Source organism: Podarcis raffonei, chromosome 1 (assembly GCF_027172205.1).
Source record: "Podarcis raffonei isolate rPodRaf1 chromosome 1, rPodRaf1.pri, whole genome shotgun sequence".
NCBI lineage: Eukaryota > Metazoa > Chordata > Lepidosauria > Squamata > Lacertidae > Podarcis > Podarcis raffonei.
In genome coordinates this window covers 77715973-77736808 of record NC_070602.1, presented here as the reverse complement: position 1 = coordinate 77736808, position 20836 = coordinate 77715973, and the positions used below count along the sequence as shown (strand labels likewise).

General features: G+C 43.6%; 1 protein-coding gene across 1 annotated transcript; it reads right to left on the bottom strand.

The window, feature by feature from the left end:
• Nucleotides 1-2049: 2049 nt before the first annotated feature.
• Nucleotides 2050-13815, bottom strand: LOC128417115 (synaptotagmin-5-like). Its single transcript, XM_053395384.1, has 6 exons — nucleotides 13662-13815; nucleotides 12615-12730; nucleotides 10981-11376; nucleotides 6270-6389; nucleotides 5079-5190; nucleotides 2050-3868 (listed from the first exon to the last, which is right to left on the bottom strand). The coding sequence occupies exons 1-6, from the start codon at nucleotides 13813-13815 to the stop codon at nucleotides 3567-3569; spliced, it is 1200 nt and encodes a 399-aa protein (XP_053251359.1). The 3' UTR covers nucleotides 2050-3566.
• Nucleotides 13816-20836: the final 7021 nt, after the last annotated feature.

Here is a 20836-nt window from a genome sequence, read left to right as displayed (position 1 = left end):
GGATGTATTTTGCACTGTATTCTGGGACATGGAGGGAAGTCACCCCTTTCTAACTGTTCAATCTCGCCTTGAACCTGTTGCGCAATAAACTTGGATCTTCTGCAGCTTGCTCCTGTCTCCGGCTGAGCTCTTTTTCCTCCGCAAGGACCCGCGGACTTAGTCCGACGAGCTGGGTGGCAGAGCAGCCTCGCACCCAGATTTTCCTGTAACAATCCCCCATTACAATCTAGCAATGCGCACCACCCCCAGGGTAAACACTAAAGTGCACCAGCCATAGGAACCTCAAGCAAGTTTGTATTTTGTCCTTTAACTTTCATTTGCATGCTTTTTGTTTTTTTAACACAAAATCAAAACAATTAAAAGAGAGAGAGAGAAAAGGCAAATTCCAGTTATTGAAAAGCAATGGGAGAAGGGAACGGACTACAAGGTACATAATGGCAAAGGGACAAGAGGTTCAAATCCTGTGGCTCATCACTTTGGTAGTGGAGACTTAATCTAATCTCCAATTCCTCTTTCTCCCAAATCTGCATGGAAAAATGTAATCTTTTAGATTACTGTACTGTTGTAATGTGCACAAATAGCATCTAGGGGCCTAGGAGCCAACTCCTAGGGGCCAAGGTCCCTTTGCCCCCCCCATAAAATATTTGAGGGGCCCCCCACAGTTGAGGGGAATTCCCATTCAAATGGTGTGTGTGCTGTGTCACATGATCGATTATGCGGAGCAGGGTTTATCTCCCCCCCCCACACAATATTTTATTCAGTATTGGCTGATTAACATTCTGTGGCCTTTTAAATGTGTTTGTGGGAGGAGGGTTATTAGTTTGTGCTTGTTTTTGCTTTGTGATCTATTTTGTGTTCTCATTTTAAGTTTTTATGTTGTAGACCGCCCTTTGATCTTTGGATGAAGGGCAGTATACATTATTATAATTATTATTATTATTATTATTATTATTATTATTATTATTAAGCATACAGGCTTTAGGGCCCAGTTGAAAAGTCAACAATTATATCTGGGATAGGTATTTGCAATAGAAGTCAGTGGCTGCTACATATTCTGCACTCATTCAGAATCCAAATGAGCTTCACTGACATTCTATCTCAAATGGGTGCTGCTTATTAAAATTGACATGGCTTCTATCTTCTTCATCATTTGTTTGTTTGTTTGTTTGTTTGTTTGTTTGTTTGTTTGTTTGTTTAAAACACCCCATTCAGCAACAAAGGCTCTGAGGGCAGGGCACTGCAACAGTAATAATATAATAAAAGCAAAACAAGAATACAAAAACCAACATTCAGCAACAAAGGCTCTGAGGGCAGGGCACAGCAACAGTAATAATACAATAAAAGCAAAACAAGAATACAAAAACCAACTGAAACTGACACGAAGACAAACAGAAGAAGACACCTTCACCCCGGTATGGCTCCCCTTTATCCCATACACAGCCCAACAAGTCAATGACAAAAACCCACCAATAGCATACAAATCAATATGGCTAACCTGATCCAAAACAGCCACCCACCCCACTCACACATGAAAACAAAGACCACCACAGCCAACCACAAATGAATATCCACACCCTAGGCCAACCCCAACCTCTCTCACCACCAAAGGAACACAAGTGAACAGCAAAGAACCTGCACAAGCAATGCTGACACCAAACCCTACATATAGTAAGTAAAATAGAAACATTGCCACCTGACCCCACCCCCACCCATCTCTCCCCCCTCCACCTCTTTCCCCCTTTTCTTCCTAATGTCTCAACAAATGAAACTGACTTGTTAAAATGTTACATGGGGGGGGGGGAATATGAGAGAGAGACATTGCACACACTTTTGTAAATCAAGAAAATCTTTAATAATAATAATAAAAAGAATACAAAAACCATTTCCATCCGAACATGAAAAAGCACAGTAAAATGGCACATCTTAATAATGAAAACTCAGCAGACAACCACAGATAGATATATACGGATGTGTTGGGGGGGGGGGAGAAGAGAGAGAGAGAGAGAGAGAGAGAGAGAGAGAGAGAGAGAGAATCAAGCGTGGGAACATTTAAAAGCTCTTTGTCTGGCACTGAAATGATATAAACACAGGCGCTTTGCAAGCATCCCTGAGAACACTGCAGAGGTGGCGTACCAGAAGCAAAAAGACTCTCTCCGGTCATCACTTACTTTGAATGACTAGGGCACCCCAGTTCATATTAACATCACAGTGACTGAGCAGACCACTAGGGAGGAAGACAGTCAAACAAACATCTGCCCACTAAAGTATGTAGGGGTTTAAATCTCAGTACCCACAAGTTGAACGGACTCTGGAGCCCATTGGGAGCTGGTCAATCTGCTAGCATGAGCTGGAAGTGTAGAGGCAGCGTGGGGTGGGCACACAGTGGGTTTTCATCACAAATGATGAAAAAAGTGTCTTTAGCTTTGCTTTCATCTGTATTAGATGCTCCCTTATATTATCATTATTTCTTGAATTTATATACTGCCCTATATCCAGAAGTGTCAGGGCTGTTCAGGAACACAGGAACTGTCAGGAACACAGGCAGCTGCTTCCTACCAAGCCCAGCATTGTCTACACTAACTGGCAGCAGCTTCAGAGTTTTCAGACGGGAGCCTGACTTGGAGTTGCCAGGGAGTTGGAGCTGTCTACCCCTGAGCCACAGCTCTCCCTTCACTACTATGCTGGCAACTATGCAGGCCCTCATGCAGAGGTCTTCCCCACATATGTTAGCTGTGATCTTTTTAACTGGAAATGTCAGGGATCCTATATGGGATTTTCTGCACACGAAGTGTGTCCTCTGACACTGAGCTATAGCCTCTTCTCAGCTGTAGGCCAACTGGCAGAAAATGTGGCAAAAGAACTTGAGTTCCAAATAGAGAAGGAACACAGGTTTCCTATGCAATCCTAGGCATCCCATTCCTCTTCCTCTCCATGTCCAATTCTTCCCTTGACTATTTTAATGGCAAGGGGGTGTCTGTGTTTTCTTAGTGTGTTTAAGCCCCAGTTGTAGCTACACCATGCTGCCATTAGGTTCCCCAATGCAGTGCCCGTGAGCACAAATGGAGCCCTCAGAACATCCACCTTTGGCACCAATAAAAAATACACAGTTATTTTGGCTTTTTGCTTGTTTGTTTGGCAGGAGAGTTGCCTGCTTTTTTCTTAGTGTCATGGGGCACATGTGGCTGTTTGCTCTGTTTTTTTTGTGGGGGCTGGGTTCTGAACATTGCCAGTTTTTCTCCTGTGAAATGGGTATTTTTTTGGTGCCCACAACAGTTTCTTTGATTTCCATCTATGCCCCTCAGCCCAGTATCCTTGTTTGCTATAAAGTACAATGGCACAGTAGCAGTGATGGGGGAAATCCTTTTCTTCAATGGAAACACCTGTGAGAATGAAAAGAAATAAGTTTTGCATGAAAGAAGCCACGTGGCCTCTACTACTGCTGCTCTGACCAAACTCTGCCTGTCATTATTCACCTCTGCTTAAGCGGGCTTGCTTGGATGCTGCAGTAGCTCCTAGTGTTAAGGAGGAAAGTTTGGGCACATCCACATAACTGCAAAATCCTCCTTTTAAATGAGCAAAGGGTGCCACTTAGCTACAGGGTGCTGGATGGACTGTGCCATGCGATGCCAGTGGTCATTCATATCGTTGGGTCCTTGTTTCCCCAGCACAGCCTGTCCTACAAGCTGCTTGCTTCTGGGACGCAGCTCATAAATGGAAATGAGGAGAGCACAATCCCAAACTATAGGCTGAGGCAGGTGGAACAGGAACGTTTCATTGAAGACAGTAATTGATGTGAGGGTCTTGGGCTTGGATTTCTGATGCTTCTGCTTATGGAGATTGCAGAAGACATCAATCCTTGCATAGATACCTGGAACAGAAAGAGCATCAGAAGGAGTGGCAACATGAACACCAGAGTCTCTGTCAATCCTGGAGTTATTGTCCCAAGATCATAACTATTCCTCTGAATTGGGCAGAGATTTAATAATTTATCTTTTCCTTGCATTGAGGCTGAGAGGGAGGAATTTGATGATTATTGGAAACAGCAGTACCTTCTAGCTCTGTGAGATGAAGGACTACAAATATCTGTGACACAGCCATACAGGAGAGGCAAAAGGAGGAAGAATCGAACACTGCAAATGAGATATAAGCTAAGGCTTCAGAAGCACTAAGAACAACATACTCTGGAGCAAACTGGATATGCATATTAATCTCTAACTGGGTCGCAAGAAAGCAACTACAGAATATAAAACAAGGGTTCTAGTAGGGTTGCCATATTTCAAAAAGTAAAAACCAGGATACCTCGAAAGCTTTCTTTAAGGAAGACCCCAAAATTCTTGAGCTTTTTTTTTTTTTAAGGAAAACCTGAAAGGGCAAAGTGTCATTTTTCGGAAATTCACCCCACCTTCGAAATCCCAGTAATGTCCATGAAAATACGGATGTATGGTAGCCCTAGTTCTAGAGATCTTTTGGAAATTTAGATAAACATGAAAGTCATATTCCAGTAAAACAAAAAAAGCAAGCCTGTAGTCCTCATCTTTGTATGGAAAAGCCTTGTAGTTTTGTATCTGCTGGTGTCAGAGATCAAACCTGGACTTCCATTTATCAGAAGATGAGGGTTCGGGTCCCTATATAGTTCCCCCACTCCCTTCAATTACTATTATTTGGTCATTTCTCCAGCCCACCTATCTCAGTTTTTGTGCTCTATTGCCTTTCAGCAATATGCTACATCCATTCTCTTCAGTCACACCTTTGGAGCTCTTCCTGCACTACAGCCTGAAACAACTTCAAGGGGACAGAGATATTGAGCTGGGATTTCAAGATTGACTTTATGCTTTTAATGCATGGGATGAGGAGAAAATGATCATTTCCCAAGACACTCTCCACCTTCAACTATTACTGCTACAGTGTCTGTAGAACTTTAATCTGGCTCTAATGATACCAAGACTCTACATCTCTGGGTCAGTTTTTATCAACATATTCAAGAATACACCTCTCTTGTGAGTCACCTCTTTCCAGGTGGGACAGCAGGTCAGAAGGAGGCAGCACCAGGCAAAGAACAAGAAAACAGATATATTTACGTTTCTCTGGACTGTTGTACAAGAAGGCAGTTTTCACTTTCAGTAGCCCAACCTCTATCTTCTGAGAGATCGGAAGACACTTCAGTGACACAAGAACTTCTCCGACTGTGTCCTGTGAAAAGATGTAAGGGAAACGCTGGAGGGGAAGGCCAGCAAATCCACTTGCAAATCTCCTTCAGCCTTACCAACCTTAAGGCCCAGGAATTTCCTTAGGATCGGAATGGGGGAGAGAGAAATCAGCTATGGCTTATTCCCACCCGCTTTTTATTTTGCGACTGTTTCTTACTCTGTTGCTTCTATGAGCAAGGGGTGGCAGTTTCTTCCTGTAGATGCTTGTGGGCAACAATTAATGGCGGTGAAAGGTATTAAGTTGTTCAAAAGCCACAGCGTGAAAGTCTACTTGGCACAGAGTGGGCTGCTCAAAGTGAAAAACAGGGTGGGAACTATTACTAAGGCCGTTGGTTGGTTAATCTGTTTGAATGTATTGTGTGCATGTTTGTGTTCTACCCAGGTATTTGATTAAATTGGCTTAATTTCTGTCGTCGTACTTTTGCTTGTTTTCCTTACAAGAGAATAGTTAATTTCTTGTTTATTTGATTTGGTAAGACTCAGCATGGATATTGAAATCCCTCTGGCCTGTTGTCTTTTACATTTCATATTGTTGGTTTCAACCTGGTTTTCTAGTTTGCCAAAATTACATTAAATCTTAATTCTGTCTTTTATGGTGTTAGCTATTCCTTCCAGCTTTGTGTCATATGCAAATTTATAAGCATCCCATCTATAAATGGGAGCTCTGCAGCTCTGGTAATGCACAAAACATGTCTTCGTAATTTTGAGAATTTTCTGGGTGATCTCTCTATGTGGCAGTCTGCTTGTGTGACAGAAATCCACTTGCACAAAGGCACTTACTATTTCTCTTTTTCCACTCCCCTCTAACCCCTCCTCACCAGGCACCCTCAAAATCATTTCTGGAGTGTTCCCTCAACACTTGGGAGGAGATTTTGTGGGCGAATTGAAGGCTGCAGGGGTGAGAAAGGGAAGTAGATGCCCCGTTCCATGAGCAAGTGGCTGCTTGCACTACTCTTGATCTCACCTTCTGTGTCAATAACCTGGAATTTTTATTTTGTAATAAAAAATTTAATGTAGGATTTTGAGAATTCTCCCAAAGTAATGAAGAAAACCCACAGCTACCTTTGTCGCCTTCTGTAATTCTTCACAGAATTCGATCTTTCTGGAAGTATTAAGTGCATTCAGAGCTATTCTCACTTCCCCCAGAGGCATATGCCGGGAATATTTGTCAAAGTGTTTAACCTATGGAATAATTGACATCATAAAATAACAATAACAGTAATAATCTGTATTGATTTATGGTGTTTATTCCTGAAATGCTTCACATGCATTTATCCCTGCAATTCATATATATATATGCATAGAAATGATGATGATGATGATGATATACTAATGGCCCTATAAATTAGGCCGACGGTATTATCCCTATGGATGGTGGACTGAAGAGAGATAGTGGTTTGCTTAAAGCCACACAAAGAACTCAAAAGTGAGGCAAGATTTAAACTGAAGATTTCTACACGTAGACCACCATAGTATATGAAGTTTGAAAAGACAAATCAGTAGGTCGTAGTCAATTAATCTTTACTCAGAGTAGACCCATTAAATTTAGTGGACATGACTAACCGAGTGTACTCTGAGAAACAGTTCAGGCTTCCTCAACCTCGGCCCTCCAGATGTTTTGAGACTACAGTTCCCATCATCCCTGACCACTGGTCCTGCTAGCTAGGGATCATGGGGAGTTGTAGGCCAAAAACATCTGGAGGGCCGAGGTTGAGGAAGCCTGAGTTACTGTAGTTGAATACAGCCCAGTATTTCCTGCAAAGGTCATAAGACCTCAGGGGAATTTCCACTCAGATATGTAAGACGGTGTTGAAATTCCAGGCCTTACTCTGCTCACACAAATTGCTTAAGGAACATTTTCCTGCGTCACGTAGGTTGACCCTAGATGCTGTTTCTCAGTTCAGGTGTTATTAATGTGATTTCCACATGAATATTTTGCTTTCATTCTGTATTCCTTCTTGGTTAGTACTGGGAGGGAAGGGCGAGTGCAAAAGTTTGCACTCCATTAATTAATTAATTAATATTACATTTATATCCCACTTTTTCTCCAAGGGGCTCAAGGTGGCATATATGGTTCTCCCCCACCCCGTTTTTTCCTCACAACAACTTTGTGAGGTAAAGTTAGTCAGAGAAAGTGACTGGCCCAAGGTCACCCATTGTACTTCAAGGCTCGGTGTGGATTTGAATCCTGGCCTTCCAGGCCATAGTACAGCAGTACAACCACTACCCAACACTGGTTTTCTGGGAAATAATCTTCATAACTATCTTACACTTATTTGAACAGACATCCCACCATATTCCTTATTATAACACAAGTTCCATGCTGTTGCTTTTCCCATTATCTGATTTGTTCAGTTGCTGCCTCCCTTTCACACTGGGGTTGATAAAAGCACTATTTCGTTCACCTCCTCAACGAACACATCAAAATTTTATCCATTTGCTTTTTTGTGTAGCTCACAAAAACAGTTTCCCCTACATGCAAGATAAAATGTAGGTATAAACCTCCACCAAGCAGCCTGAGAAGCTTGGGGGAGGATATTATTTTTAAAAAAGTTGGCTAAAGATCCCAATATATTGAGAAAAAAGGAAACATACGCTGACAGGAAATGCACAAATAGCAGTAATGGGGCACCATGTGTCAAGCCAAGCAAAAGGAAATTGAACAAAGTGGAACAGAGGGCAACCGCATGTACCCCATGGTTGCAGGAAAGACATGCACTTATTGGAGATTTCCACAAGATGGAGGCATTGCTCCATAGGCAGCTGAAAGATCAGCAGTTCAGATCTATGATGCACCTAGTTTTTTATTTACAATTTGAAATTATATCATTACATGCTTTGAAAGGGTTTTCTGCCCCACCCCACCCCTCAAACCACATGACTAGAGCCCTGTGTTTATTTGAGGCGATTTCTTGCCTCATTTTGAGAACAGCCACTTCATGTATGAAATGCCATAAAACTTCAGCTTGCAAGTCTCAGTCTTAGTTAGTTGGTGTTAGGGCAACGGTGATGCTTAGCATCTGTATGTATCGGAAAAGCCTACCAACCTGGAGCTTTCTTTTCTGTGTATAACTTCATCCAGAGTTGTTTTCTAAGCCTATTATTTATACAACAGCAAAAGATCTGGACCTTTCTCTGCTTCTGTGTGGTGGCTAGTACTGCAAGCAAGATCCACACTTTCACTGTGTGTGTGTCTTATATCAGATTCCCAATGAATTACAGTGGTATGTTGGTTTTCAAACGCATTGGTTTCCAAATGCCAAAAACCCGGAAGTAAGTGTTCCAGTTTTCGAACATTTTTCGGAAACCGAACATCTGATGCAGCTGTTGGCTATTGTTTCTGGGGCGCTTGCACCAATCAGAAGCTGCGCCTTGGTTTTCAAACATTTTGGAAGTCAAACGGACTTCTGGAACGGATTAAGTTTGGTGCTTTTGTTTTTGCTATTTACTTTGCGTTTTTGTTTTTGAGGCTTTTTCGGTTAATTTGTTTTTGTGACTGTGTGGAACCCAGTTCAGCTACTGATTGATTGATTGATTGATTGTGTGACCGTGGAAATGGATAAAAGCCCCCCCACCCAAACAATGACTATCAGCAGTGCAGGTAAGAAAAAATATTAATGTTAATTTTTCTACAATACTGTCTTATTCATTTTATAGTACAGTACATTGATTATTGCTTTCATTTCATGGATCAATGGTCTTGTTAGACAGTAAAAATCATGTTGAATTGCTGTTTTAGGGGTTGTTTTTAGAAGTCTGGAATGAATTAATCCATTTTGCATTACTTTCTATAGGAAAGTGTGCCTTGGTTTTGGAACACTTTGGTTTTGGAACGGACTTCCATTAACGGATTAAGTTTGAGAACCAAGGAACCACTGTATACCCCAGCCAATCCACACTTCACAAGATAACAAAGATTGCAGGGCGTAGGGGGAGGGAAGAGTGCTCAGCCCCACCTGCAGCCACTGCTTTCCCCTTGCAACTGCCCTCAGGCCTCCCCTTCCTCTTCAGATAGGCTCACTTCCATTTTTGGAGCCTTGGGGGGGGACATTTGCAGTGAGGAATCAGGAGCCGGCAGAAGAGTTCAGTACCACCTCCTCTTCCTCACCATTACACCCCTGCAAGTCCCTTTGCAGTCCAGGCTGGGAACTGTGTCTTTCCCTCAGCTAGGAGTGATGGCACCTCTCAAATGTGTGGGAAGGACCTATACATGATTTTGGCAGCTCAACTGTCTATTGCAGCTCAAAGGAAAATGGCTCAGAATCTCACATTGGACCTTACTGCATGTAGATGTGACTTGAGATTTAAACAAGGGCTGTAACTTCCAGGTGCTTTCCACATGATATGGCGTATTCTTACACATACATACAGCAAGACCAACATTTGCAAGGCAACCCTCATTACAAGCCTAGGAGATTTGGAATTACACTTGACTTCAGTATACTTTATTTATACGAGAACAACCTCCATTTTCATCTCTCTCTCTTGGGACTGGACTTGGTTACTCACCTTAAATACAGACGAACCTATGTTACATACCTACTATTTGTTCCCCCCCCCTTTAAAAAATATTTCTTATAACTGTTTTTCATGTTATATGTACACTGGAAAACAGCAACAGCAACAACCCGGGGGAAATCAACATAACATTTCACAAGGACAGGAAGAAACACCACGGACAGAATATTTGCCAACCAGGAAGAACAAGGATATAGCTTGAGTGCCTCACTTGTAGTTCTATAAATCATCTAATGTGTCAGCACAAATGGAAGTTATTCATGTTGCAGTTGTTGTATAAGGGATTCTTATTTTGACTGGAATGTAATTGAAATTAAAAGATTTTGGAACGCAGAAATAAAGAAAATAATCAAACCATCAAATCTAGCAGGCAGGGGGCCACCTAAATTATATAATTCAGTACATTGGTACCTTGGTTTACAAACTTAATCCATTCCGGAAGTCTGTTCTTAAACCAAGGCACGCTTTCCCTAATGAGGCCTCCCGCCACCAGTGCCCTTCCACCGTTCGGATTCCGTTCTTAAACCGAGGTAAAGTTTGCAAACCGGGACACTACTTCTGGTTTTGTGGAGTTCGTAAACCGAATTGTTCATAAACAGGGCTGTTCTTAAACTGAGGTACCACTGTATTTGAATGATTGGTATTAGAAATTGTATTATAATTTGGTATTGTTATAATGAGGCTATTATTGGATTGTAATTGAAAATTTAATAAAAATTATTATTAGAAAATATTTTAAAAGTCTATTTAAAAAAATAGGTGGGGAAGAGGAATGGAAGAGAGGAACCTTGGGTGAAGCAGGTCTCTGGGCTACCGAGGAGAGGAATCAACATAACAGAAGCATAGAAGGGATCCTGAGGATCATCTAGTCCAACCCCTTGCAATGCAGGAATATGCAGCTGTCTCATACTGGGATTGAACCTGCAACCTTGGCATTATTAGCACCATGCTCTAACCAACTGAGCTATCCATGCTGACATCCTTAATATTCTGGGGCATATCCACTCCCTTGAAGCCACTTGCCACTAATTCACCCGAGTCCCCACCTGCTTGCACTACAGCAACAACCAGGCTCGCCAAGACTCCATTAACATCCACTGAGACACACTAGCATGGGACTCACCCATATCATCTGGCCTGCTTTTTTGTGGGAACAGAAGTTTAGTGCTAAAACACTGAACCAGGAATGTGGGAAGCTCTTCTCTAAATGCGCCCTTCTGTAAAACTATAGAAGACTACCCACTATCGCTCTCACCTGTAACTTGATGCTGCTCCTTGTCAGTTCGGCCTCCTGCAGGGTACAAGTAAACTGGTCCCCAAAGTCTGGGCTGCTGGAGTTCTTTGCCACGTGGGTCTGCCATTCGTGGACAATATACTGGAGATCAGGAGACTGGGAGGAAGCGCAGCTCAGCAGCCTAACCTTGACAAAGGTGTTGGTGCACTGTTGGGTGGGTAGGCCCAGGGCTCCTGTGACGGTCAAGAGGAGCTCCAGCTGCTCTTTGTTGTAGAGAAGCGAGAACTTCAGTTTGCCTGGATACTCATCAGAAACAACTGCATCACTACTCAAGTTGCCCATTTCGTGGCTATTTTCTGAAGCTGGTGGTGAAAAGCAGATCCCAAGCTTCTTGAGCTCCTTTTGGATTCTTTGGATCTGGACAAAATGAGAAAGGTGTGCTCTTAAAACTGACTGACTTCTGAGTAAACAAACATTGGGTTGAACTGTTTATAGGCGTATTTATTTATTCATAAAAATACTTGTATACCATCATTTTAAAAGGATCAAATGGTGGTTTACAACAATTATATATACACAATTAAAAAACACAGATCACTAGCTATTACAAAAAATGTTTTTCTTAATTGTATAGGCCTGGCAGAAGAAAAGTCTTCGGCAAATGTTTAAAGGTTAATGCAGAAGATGCCTACTGAATCTATATTCTACAGGGCTGGGCCAATGAAAGTTTCATGTGGATGTTCAAGGAGTTTCACCAGCTTGTGGAACAACCAGCGACGCTCCTATGGATGATCTCAGTGATCAAGCAGGGGAAGAAGTGTTCAGGCAGCCCCTAAGGTATTTTGAACCTAAGATAAATTAATACAAGGGCCCGGAACCTGGCTCAGTAGTGGATGGGCAGCCACTGCAGATGTTATAATGGTGATGCCACATGTCGACAGCCATGTGTCCCCATAAGCAGTCTGGCCACCACTTTCTGCAGCAGCTGGAGCTCCCAAAGAACAGACATCCATAGAGCACATTGCAGTAAACCAGCCCCAGTGCATGAACTACAGTGGTTAGGCTATTCCTGTCCAGGAAAGGTTGTAGCTGACCAACCACACTTTGGCTTCTAGTGACAGGAATGTACCCAAGAGTACCCAAGCTTACACATCTGCACTTCCAGAGGAAGTGCGACCCTGTCCAGAATGGGAAACTTGCCTACCTCCCAGACATGGGAATCGCCCTCTCAAAGAGCTTCTATTTTTCCAGGATTTAAACAGTTTATTGGCCCTCATCTAATCCAGCACTGCATTCGGACACCAGTCCAGAGCTTGCATAACCACTCCTGATTCAAATGTTATGGAGTAGTAGAGCTGCATGTCATCAGCATACCAGTGACACCTTGCTCCAAGACTCCTAACGAGTGCTTCCAATAGCTTCATATAGATGTTAAATTAATTATATAGGTTCAGTTGATTAAAATAACAAAAAACAAAAAACCATTTAAAAGAGTTGGAAAACTCTTCAGGCATTGGAGGGTGGGGTTCTGATGTTACCAACACCAGCCAATCACTGCTATGCACAGCTGCACACTGGCACAACCAATTTACCCCAAACTCAATCCCAGGCAGGTAATTCCACATATGGTTGCAACTGGGGATTATTATACTTGCCTTGACCTCTTGAACATACTCTCGAGCGATGCCAAGAAGAGGTGTCTGCGATCTTTCCCCCTCGAAGGCATTCTCTTCTACTATCCTTCTCCGGGCTTCATTGGCAAATTTTCTTTCTGCAAGAACAAACATAGCTGAGTGCACATCATCAGAGACAAGTAGGTCCATACATGAATATAAGGAGGGAAGGAACAAATATTTTTCAAAAAGGATCCTTGATGGGTCGGAGCAGGAAAGGGTGATATCCATTGGCCCTGGTTGGGCAGAAGACAGAAAGGATAATAGGCAGAGCTAGGGTGAATGATAGGCAGAGCCAACTAATATCAGTTTCATCCCCACCCTCCTCCCTTCTGAGTTATGTAGCACTGAGACTAAGGAGGAGGCTGAAGTGGAGGGAAGAAAGCAGGTAGGTGGGGGCTGGCTGAGAGCAGACCAAGGTTGGTGGGCAGTGCCCCATTCTCCTGGATGGACCAGCCTCTGCTTGGTTGGAGGAACCCACAGAAACTTTTTATTACAAAGTAATGAGGTCATAAGGAAATGATACCTCCTACCAAGTTTTGCATTAGAGTATTGTAAAATAAAATGAAAAGCTTCTCACATAGGTACTTTATTGGTATCATGCAGCACCTGAGCCACATGTTTGTCATCATGCACCTAGATATAATGCCCTCTTTGTGTTTTCATGCAGCTGTGCAGCTTCCATGCTTGCAATTGCCCCCATTCAGATTAATGGAAGGAGAGGGGATGTGGAAAGGGGATCCGCTTGCAGAGCTATGCCTCCATTGACATGAATGGGGAAGCTCTTCTAAAGGGCAGTTGCAGCTTTTGCATTGCCTTCAGTTCTTTCCTAGTTAGGCTGCAAGTGTTCCTGACAAGAGTAAGAAGCAAGCCCAGGAGAGCGAGGCTTATTCAAGTCACACTCCAACAAGCCTTGTCTCTTTGTGATAGGTCATCGTGATTTTCCGCCTAATTTGGCTTAGTCCTTGATATAATTGTTCAACCCAAAGGAACACATGCTTCTTATCCACAATGTTCTCTGTAACGTACCTTCCCATAATCTGCTGGACTTCCGGCATCTGCTCCGTTGGCAAGTCAGAATGATTAATGCCACCACCAGCAGGAGAACAGACAGTGCCAACATGCCATATTTCCAGATATCAGGGAAGGGCAGCTGAAGTAGGCTGAGCTTTGGTTGGGTCATAGCTCCCTGCTGGAAACAGAATGGATGCCCTTCAAGACTACTAGCAGTCACATCATGTTCAATCTGTACCATGGAAATGGAATCACATGGAACAATGTCCTCCAGATGTTGGGCTCCCAATCCTCATCATTCCTAGCTAGTATGGCCAATGAACATCTGGAGGGTACCACATTGGTAATCCCTGGCCTAAAACAACGTTGGCAAGCCTGCAGTTCAGGATCTAGCTAGGCAATGGATTTGATGTGGCTGCTAACCCCCTTCTTTCCCCCCACTGAAGGCTGGTCTCTACCATGAATGGAGAACCACAGCTTTGTACTGGGGAGGAAAATCCCCTGTCCCTAGACCCATCACTCAGATAAGAGGTTTCAACTTTTAAATATGTAAAAAGCAAAAGCAAATGGGCAAGTGTTGCAAAATGCCTGAATATGTAACTGCAGGTGAAATAACACCATATCTACATGGCCAGAATTTAGTTTTCAATTAGGCTTATTGCCTTTTCCTTCAAGCTGCATTCCCAAGCTATCCAGCTTGCGAAGGCCAGGCCAGTGTTGACCTGGCCTTTAACCCTGTTTTGAGTAGCTTGCTTATTAATAAAAATAAGCAGTGCAGATAAATACGGTTCTTCAAGCCAACATGTAGACATGTCACCGCTGCGAAAGCAGAGTTTAGACAAGATCCAAAGAAGCCAACGTGAAAACCTTAACTGTGCCAACAAAGGTGAAAACTAACAGGGGGAAAGCGGTTGCCTGAGTTACAGTCCTGAATTATGGGATCTGCAGCTTAGCAATCGTACTGTGCAAAATATTAACAGGTGTTCTCTTCAAAATATTTTACGCACATATATTTATCCATTCTTTTCCAGATATCTTGTGCCCCAAATTTAAAAACCAAAACAATGATGAGTCAGTCATGCCTTGTTATTCATGCTTACTTGACTCTCCCTGTTGTGGCTGCTGCTGCCACAACAGGGGAGAGGGATCTTGGGTATGCTGATTCAGTGCACCCAATTCCCAGAAGCTATGCTGCTTAGTTCATGTGAATGGATGGGCAATGTGCAGATTTGCTGGATGCAGACAATCTCAGACTGTGCACAGGATGTTCAGTCATTGGAACTCAGGAGGAGATGCCAATGCTGGCAAAGTGCAGCCACATGCCACACCGTGCCTCCTCTTTGCAACCACCTCTTTCCACAATTCTGATTTTCCTCTAGAGTAGAAAGGCATATTCCATGTTATCATGTCTCAGTGGGAATCCACAGGAGAGCCAGGTGTCTCAAGCTCCTGGCACATTGTGAACCTACCACCTCCACTTGCCACAACACACCCACCCACCCACTCACCCACAAGCCACAACTTCGAATCATACCTTTTCAGACGCCTGCTTGAGAAGGGAGATCCTGGTGCTTGCTGCAAAAAAGTGGTGTAGGACTTCCAGTGCAGAAAGGGCTGGCATGCTTCACCAGAAAAACAAGTTCTGCCTCATACAGCAAGAAAACTGGGATACAACTGATCTGGATTCATTCTGCAGAGCTGAAAAATAAGATCTTTATCTCCTTTTCCTAGAACAAAGTGCATGTGTCCAGGTGCCCAGATCTCTTTTAAGGCTCAGGATCAGCATCTGGGACTGTTTTCAGATGACACCAAATCTATTAGCTACCTTCTTGCTAAACATGGAGCATCTGCACTCCCCTGATTTATGTTGCCCCAAAGCATTTTGTACTTGGCCAACACAGAACCAACTTCCTAGAGCTATTGCACCGTACATTTTAATAGGTGTGTTCATTCACCATGAAACCAGCACATGTTTAGGACAAGAGTAACTAACTTGGGGTGGCTTTGTGTTTTCCTAAAAGTAACAGATTGCTCCAGAATTCTGATTAGAAATATAGAATTCAATGGAAATTTGGATGCAAGTGTCCTAACAGGGGCCAACTGGGCAATGTGCGCTCAGAGAGACATGCACACACCATCGTTCCTATAGGTGAGAGTTTTTCAGCATAGCTAGATTGAATCGCCATAGTCCCACTTTCCAGGACTCCACAGAATCTTTTTAAATTCCATTCTCCCTGATCTAACTCAGCTCTCTACACACTGGACCGAAGTGTATCAGATGAGCCCAGATGGCTCATTTGGTTAGAGCATTGTGCTGATAACACCAAGGTAGCAGGTTCAATCCCCATATGGGACAGCTGCGTATTCCTGCATTGCAGGGAGTTGGACTAGATGATCCTCAGGGTCCCTTCCAACTCTACAATTCTATTCTATTCCAAAAGAAGGAATGTTTCACACATGCAAAGTCTGCAGCTGCACTGATGGGCACGTGCCTGTTTCAGGCCTTCTGAATTCAGAAATACTTTGAAATTATCACAAATGCCAGAATTCGGAAGCTATTAATGATGCCATGGTGTGCCAATTGCACCTCTTTTTAGACTAGCAAGGAAAACAAAGAAAAATTCAGCAGACATTTTTTAAAAGCAGATGTGCTTATTATATTCCAGTATTGTGCCAACCCACATAGAGTTCCCTGTTGCGCATCATCTTCTGCAGCATAGCTGATCCCATATAAAGTAGACTGCCAGTTCCAGTTACTCACCTGTTAAAAAGCCAACTGATATTTTGCAGAGGGTTTGGCACAAGAGCAAAGGAAACAAATTCAAATAGAATGGAACAATAGAAATAGCATGTAAAGAGGGCTGGCAAAGTACAGCAGAATTTCGTAGCCCTAAGCAGGGGGAAAGGTATTCCCATATAAACCAAGAGGGCACCCCAGATTTCTCCTGCAACAGAGGGATCAGGGGTGCATGGGCTTCCTGGCCATACCAAGAACAGTGCAACAGCTGGGCTCATGTGGGAGGGCAGCACTCGAATTCTGAAACACGTTACATTCTCTAGCTTACTAACCTCAGGTGTAGTGGAGGATGCTACCCTGTCACCAGTTTTGAATAAGTTTCAATTGCTAGTCCAATCATCTTCAGAATGTGAAATGGGGGTGTCATTCTGACCTTTGCCTCAGAAGGCAAAATGCCTTTCATCAGCCCTCTAGTTATCACAATTACACATTTTCTGAGATGCTCAATGAAGCATATGTGGTTCCCCACTTAGTTCGGTTTATCCTCACAACCACCCTGTGAAGTAAGTTAGCTTGACTGGCCCAATGTCACCCAGTAAGCTTCATGGCAGAGCAGGGATTTGAACCTGATTGTAGTCCCACACTTTTAACCACTGTGCCACACTGACTCTTACCCATCTAAGGCATTTGCTACAGGAAAAATACACATCATTAGAGGTGTTCCCCTCACTTACATGTGATCATCTCATGCGTGACCACATATATGCGTGCTGCTGAGAAATAACTAAATAATTCAATTCATACCTGGAAATGGCAGGAAAGAGCTTGAGAGTCCCTTGTGGCTCATGAGAAGACCTTCCCCAGAGCCCAAAGAGGACATCAGTGAGGGCGGAGAAGAGACTGGAGGCATGGCAAAGCTTTGTTTAGGCTGTTCAGCCTCCTTGCCTAACAGCTGGTATGTCTGGCAGTGCAGCAGTAGCAGCCATTTTCCAAGCGTCCTCCAGCAAGAAGCAGAGCTTCAGTTCTTGTGAATATTTTTGGTATGGATCAAAAAGAAGGCGGTACAAAGGGCATTTAAAGTCCTCTGGCTGGGACAGGACGATATGGGATTGAGGGGGCAACTCCCATCTCTTGCGGGGATGCAATTAGTGCCAGCACCATCCGTTAAGAGTTTGGGTGTAATCTTCGATACCTCCCTCTCTATGGAGGCGCAGATTACAGCTATAAAAAAGATGGCATTTTTTCATCTCCATCAAGCTAAGCAGTTGCCCCTTATCTCTCTCGCCCTGACCTAGCCACTGTGATCCACGTGACGGTCACCTCCAGACTGGATTATTGTAACTCGCTCTACGTGGGGCTGCCCTTGAGACTGACCCAGAAACTCCAGCGGGTGCAGACTGCCGCGGCGAGACTCCTTATGGGGTCTTCGCTGCGAGATCATATTCATCCGGTACTATACCAGCTGCACTGGCTCCCGGTGGAGTACAGGATCAGGTTTAAGGTGCTAGTTTTAACCTTTAAAGCCCTATACAGCCTAGGACCCTCGTACCTACAGAACCGCCTCTCCTGGTATGCCCCACAGAGAAACCTATGGTCTGCAAATAAAAACATCCTGAAGGTCCCAGGCCACAGAGAGGTTAGGCTGGCCTCAACTAGAGCCCGGGCTTTCTCAGCTGCGGCTCCAATCTGGTGGAACGCTCTGTCACAAGAGACTAGGGCCCTGCAGGACCTGACATCTTTCCGCAGGGCCTGCAAGACAGAGTTGTTCCACCAGGCCTTTGGTCAGGGCGCAGCCTGACTCCCTCCTCTGGCAACCTGCACAGAATTTTGCTTAACGGTTGCCATTAATTTGATTTTAATTAATTTTTATAATGAAATGTTTTTAGAATGTTGGATTATTTGATTGTTTGATTATTTGATTGTTGTTAGCCGCCCTGAGCCCAGCCTCGGCTGGGGAGGGCGGGATATAAATAAAATTTTTTATTATTATTATTATTATTATTATTATTATTATTATTATTGAGTGAGCTCCTGTTGCTCTGTCCCAGCTCCTGCCAAACTAGCAGTTCGAAAGCACGCCAGTGCAAGTAGATAAATAGGTACTGCTGTGGCGGGAAGGTAAACGCTCTGGCTTCCTTCATGGAGTCCCATTGCTCAGAAATGGCTTAGTCATGCTGGCCACATGACCCGGAAAGCTGTCTGTGGACAAACACCAGCTCCCTTGGTCTGAAAGCAAGATGAGCGCCACAACCCCATAGTCTCCTTTGACTGGTCTTAACCATCCAGGGATCCTTTACCTTTACCTTTTTTACCTATATAGGCAGCCAAGTCAACTAGCACTACCTATTATTCTGGTGTGGACTTAGTGAAATTATTCCCTCTTTATCAATTGTAACCACAAAGGCAAATGAGTAAGCAGCAGCCTTCCCATCAGGTTATTCTGCACCACTGAACACAAAGCTCATATGCCTTCAGGCTGGCCATATCCCAGAGCAAATACTGAGCACAAGAAGATTCCTGCCAGGAATGCCAAAAGACATTTCAAGGGTCAGAGAACAAGGTGTGTGGGGCCAGAACATTCCTTTGTCATGGAAGCCTAGCCTGTATTGAGAGAGGGAGTGCTGGCACTTGTCCCCTTGTTGAGACTACGGCAGCATGAGAGCATTGAAAGCTTTGAAAACACGTCATCTAACTTCCCAGCAAACCAATCAGAATGAATGCTCAACAAAGAGGTTGCAGGGAGGAACCCTAAGTCTCAAACATATTGTGGAGCCCATCTTAGACATAACATGGTTGTGTGTATCCAGGCCCCTGTTTGCTTTCACCAGGGGAAAAAATGACCCAGACAGTCTGCAGATTTAGCAACCTAACTTCCTACCCATGTTAAAACCACCCAAGACTTGCCAGAGCTCAAGATCCTGTTTGGAAGTGTTGCAAGAATATTTGAACTGTGTTTGCTTGTTTATTCCTTGTGGACATCCAAGTAAGTTTTTAGCAACCTGTTTTTGTTTGGATTTATGTGTTTTAGTATGGTAGCCTGTGTTATGTTCTGGGTGTAACACAGGCTTCAGGTAAAAGTTTACAGATGCCTTAGTTATATACCACCCTTCCATTAAAAATAAATTAACAGGGCAGTATACAGCTAGGGTGGCTGTGTTTCTACTTTACAGAGCAGGGTCCTCTCTTTGAAGAGCTGTATGGTCCAGATCAGCATGAAAGATAAAGGACTCTAAGAAAAGAGTGTTGCTGCTTGTCTAGGCCCAGTGTTCCCCACTATGGTGAGATTCATTGCCATACATTCACACACACACACGAACATATGGAAGTCTGTGTACTCTTATGGATTGCCCTCCAAAAGTGGCCATCCCATTTACACTAGAAAAGCAAATCATCAGGCAGAATATGAAACAATTCAGCAGAAACAAACAAAACAGCTGGAAGCAAATATTAAACAGAATTTCAGAAGCCCAAGGTTATACAGAAGTTTTAAACAAAGCAGCTAATGGCATGAGGAAATGTAATCATTGGTTTCCATCTTGATTCTGGGCATGAAGTTTTAAGGTGTCATACGACACCTAGTGGTTGGTTCCACAAAAGGTAGCTCAGTCAAACAGAAAACCAAACATTAGCACCTCTTCACATTCTATTATCCATTGGAAGATGAATTAAAACAATGAGTGCTTCCAGGCATGTTTATTGTGGGATCACAATTTAATGCAGATTTACCCTTTTCCAGGGAAAATCTGATGGGGGGGGGGAGTTGCTGGCAATGCCTCTTTTTTTCAAATTAACCCCTAATCCAGAAAAACAGGATCATTTTGCCTGACTCCAAACAGAGCACAATCTTCTCCTGAAAACCTACAATGCTCACCCATAATGCAAAAAGGAAATGATGCACGTTTCTGAAGATTATGTAGGGGAGATGCACTTCCTGAGTAAATATTTTAAGATTATTAGAACAGCGCAATTCTACTCCAACATCCTACCAACAGACCAGGAATAAACTTTTTTTTGGCGGTGGTGCATACCTCAGTGTTAGAGCATTTGTGTTGCGTGCAAGAAGGTCCCAGATTCAACTTCCGCCGCCTCTAGTAGGGCTGGGAATGTCCCACCTGAGACCCTGTAGAGCTGGGCTGCCAGTCAGAACAGGCAATGCTGAGCTAGATGGACTAATGGCCTGACACTATTTAAGGCAGCTTCCTATATTCCTTTGATCTAGGACCTTGGTGTTATGTTCCTCCTTGCCAGCAATGGAGCTGCTCCAGTCCCTCTGGGGTAGCAGAGCCATCCTTTTCCTTCCTCATCATTGTACCCTTGGGATGCTTCTCCTCCTTGTCCACCTTGCTAGATGGAGCTTTGCCTTCCCAGGCCCTTCCCCACTCAGAGACTCTGCAAAGGAGAGCAAAATCTCACTGTGAGTGATCAATTTCCCCTCTTCTCCTCCATAGCCTCA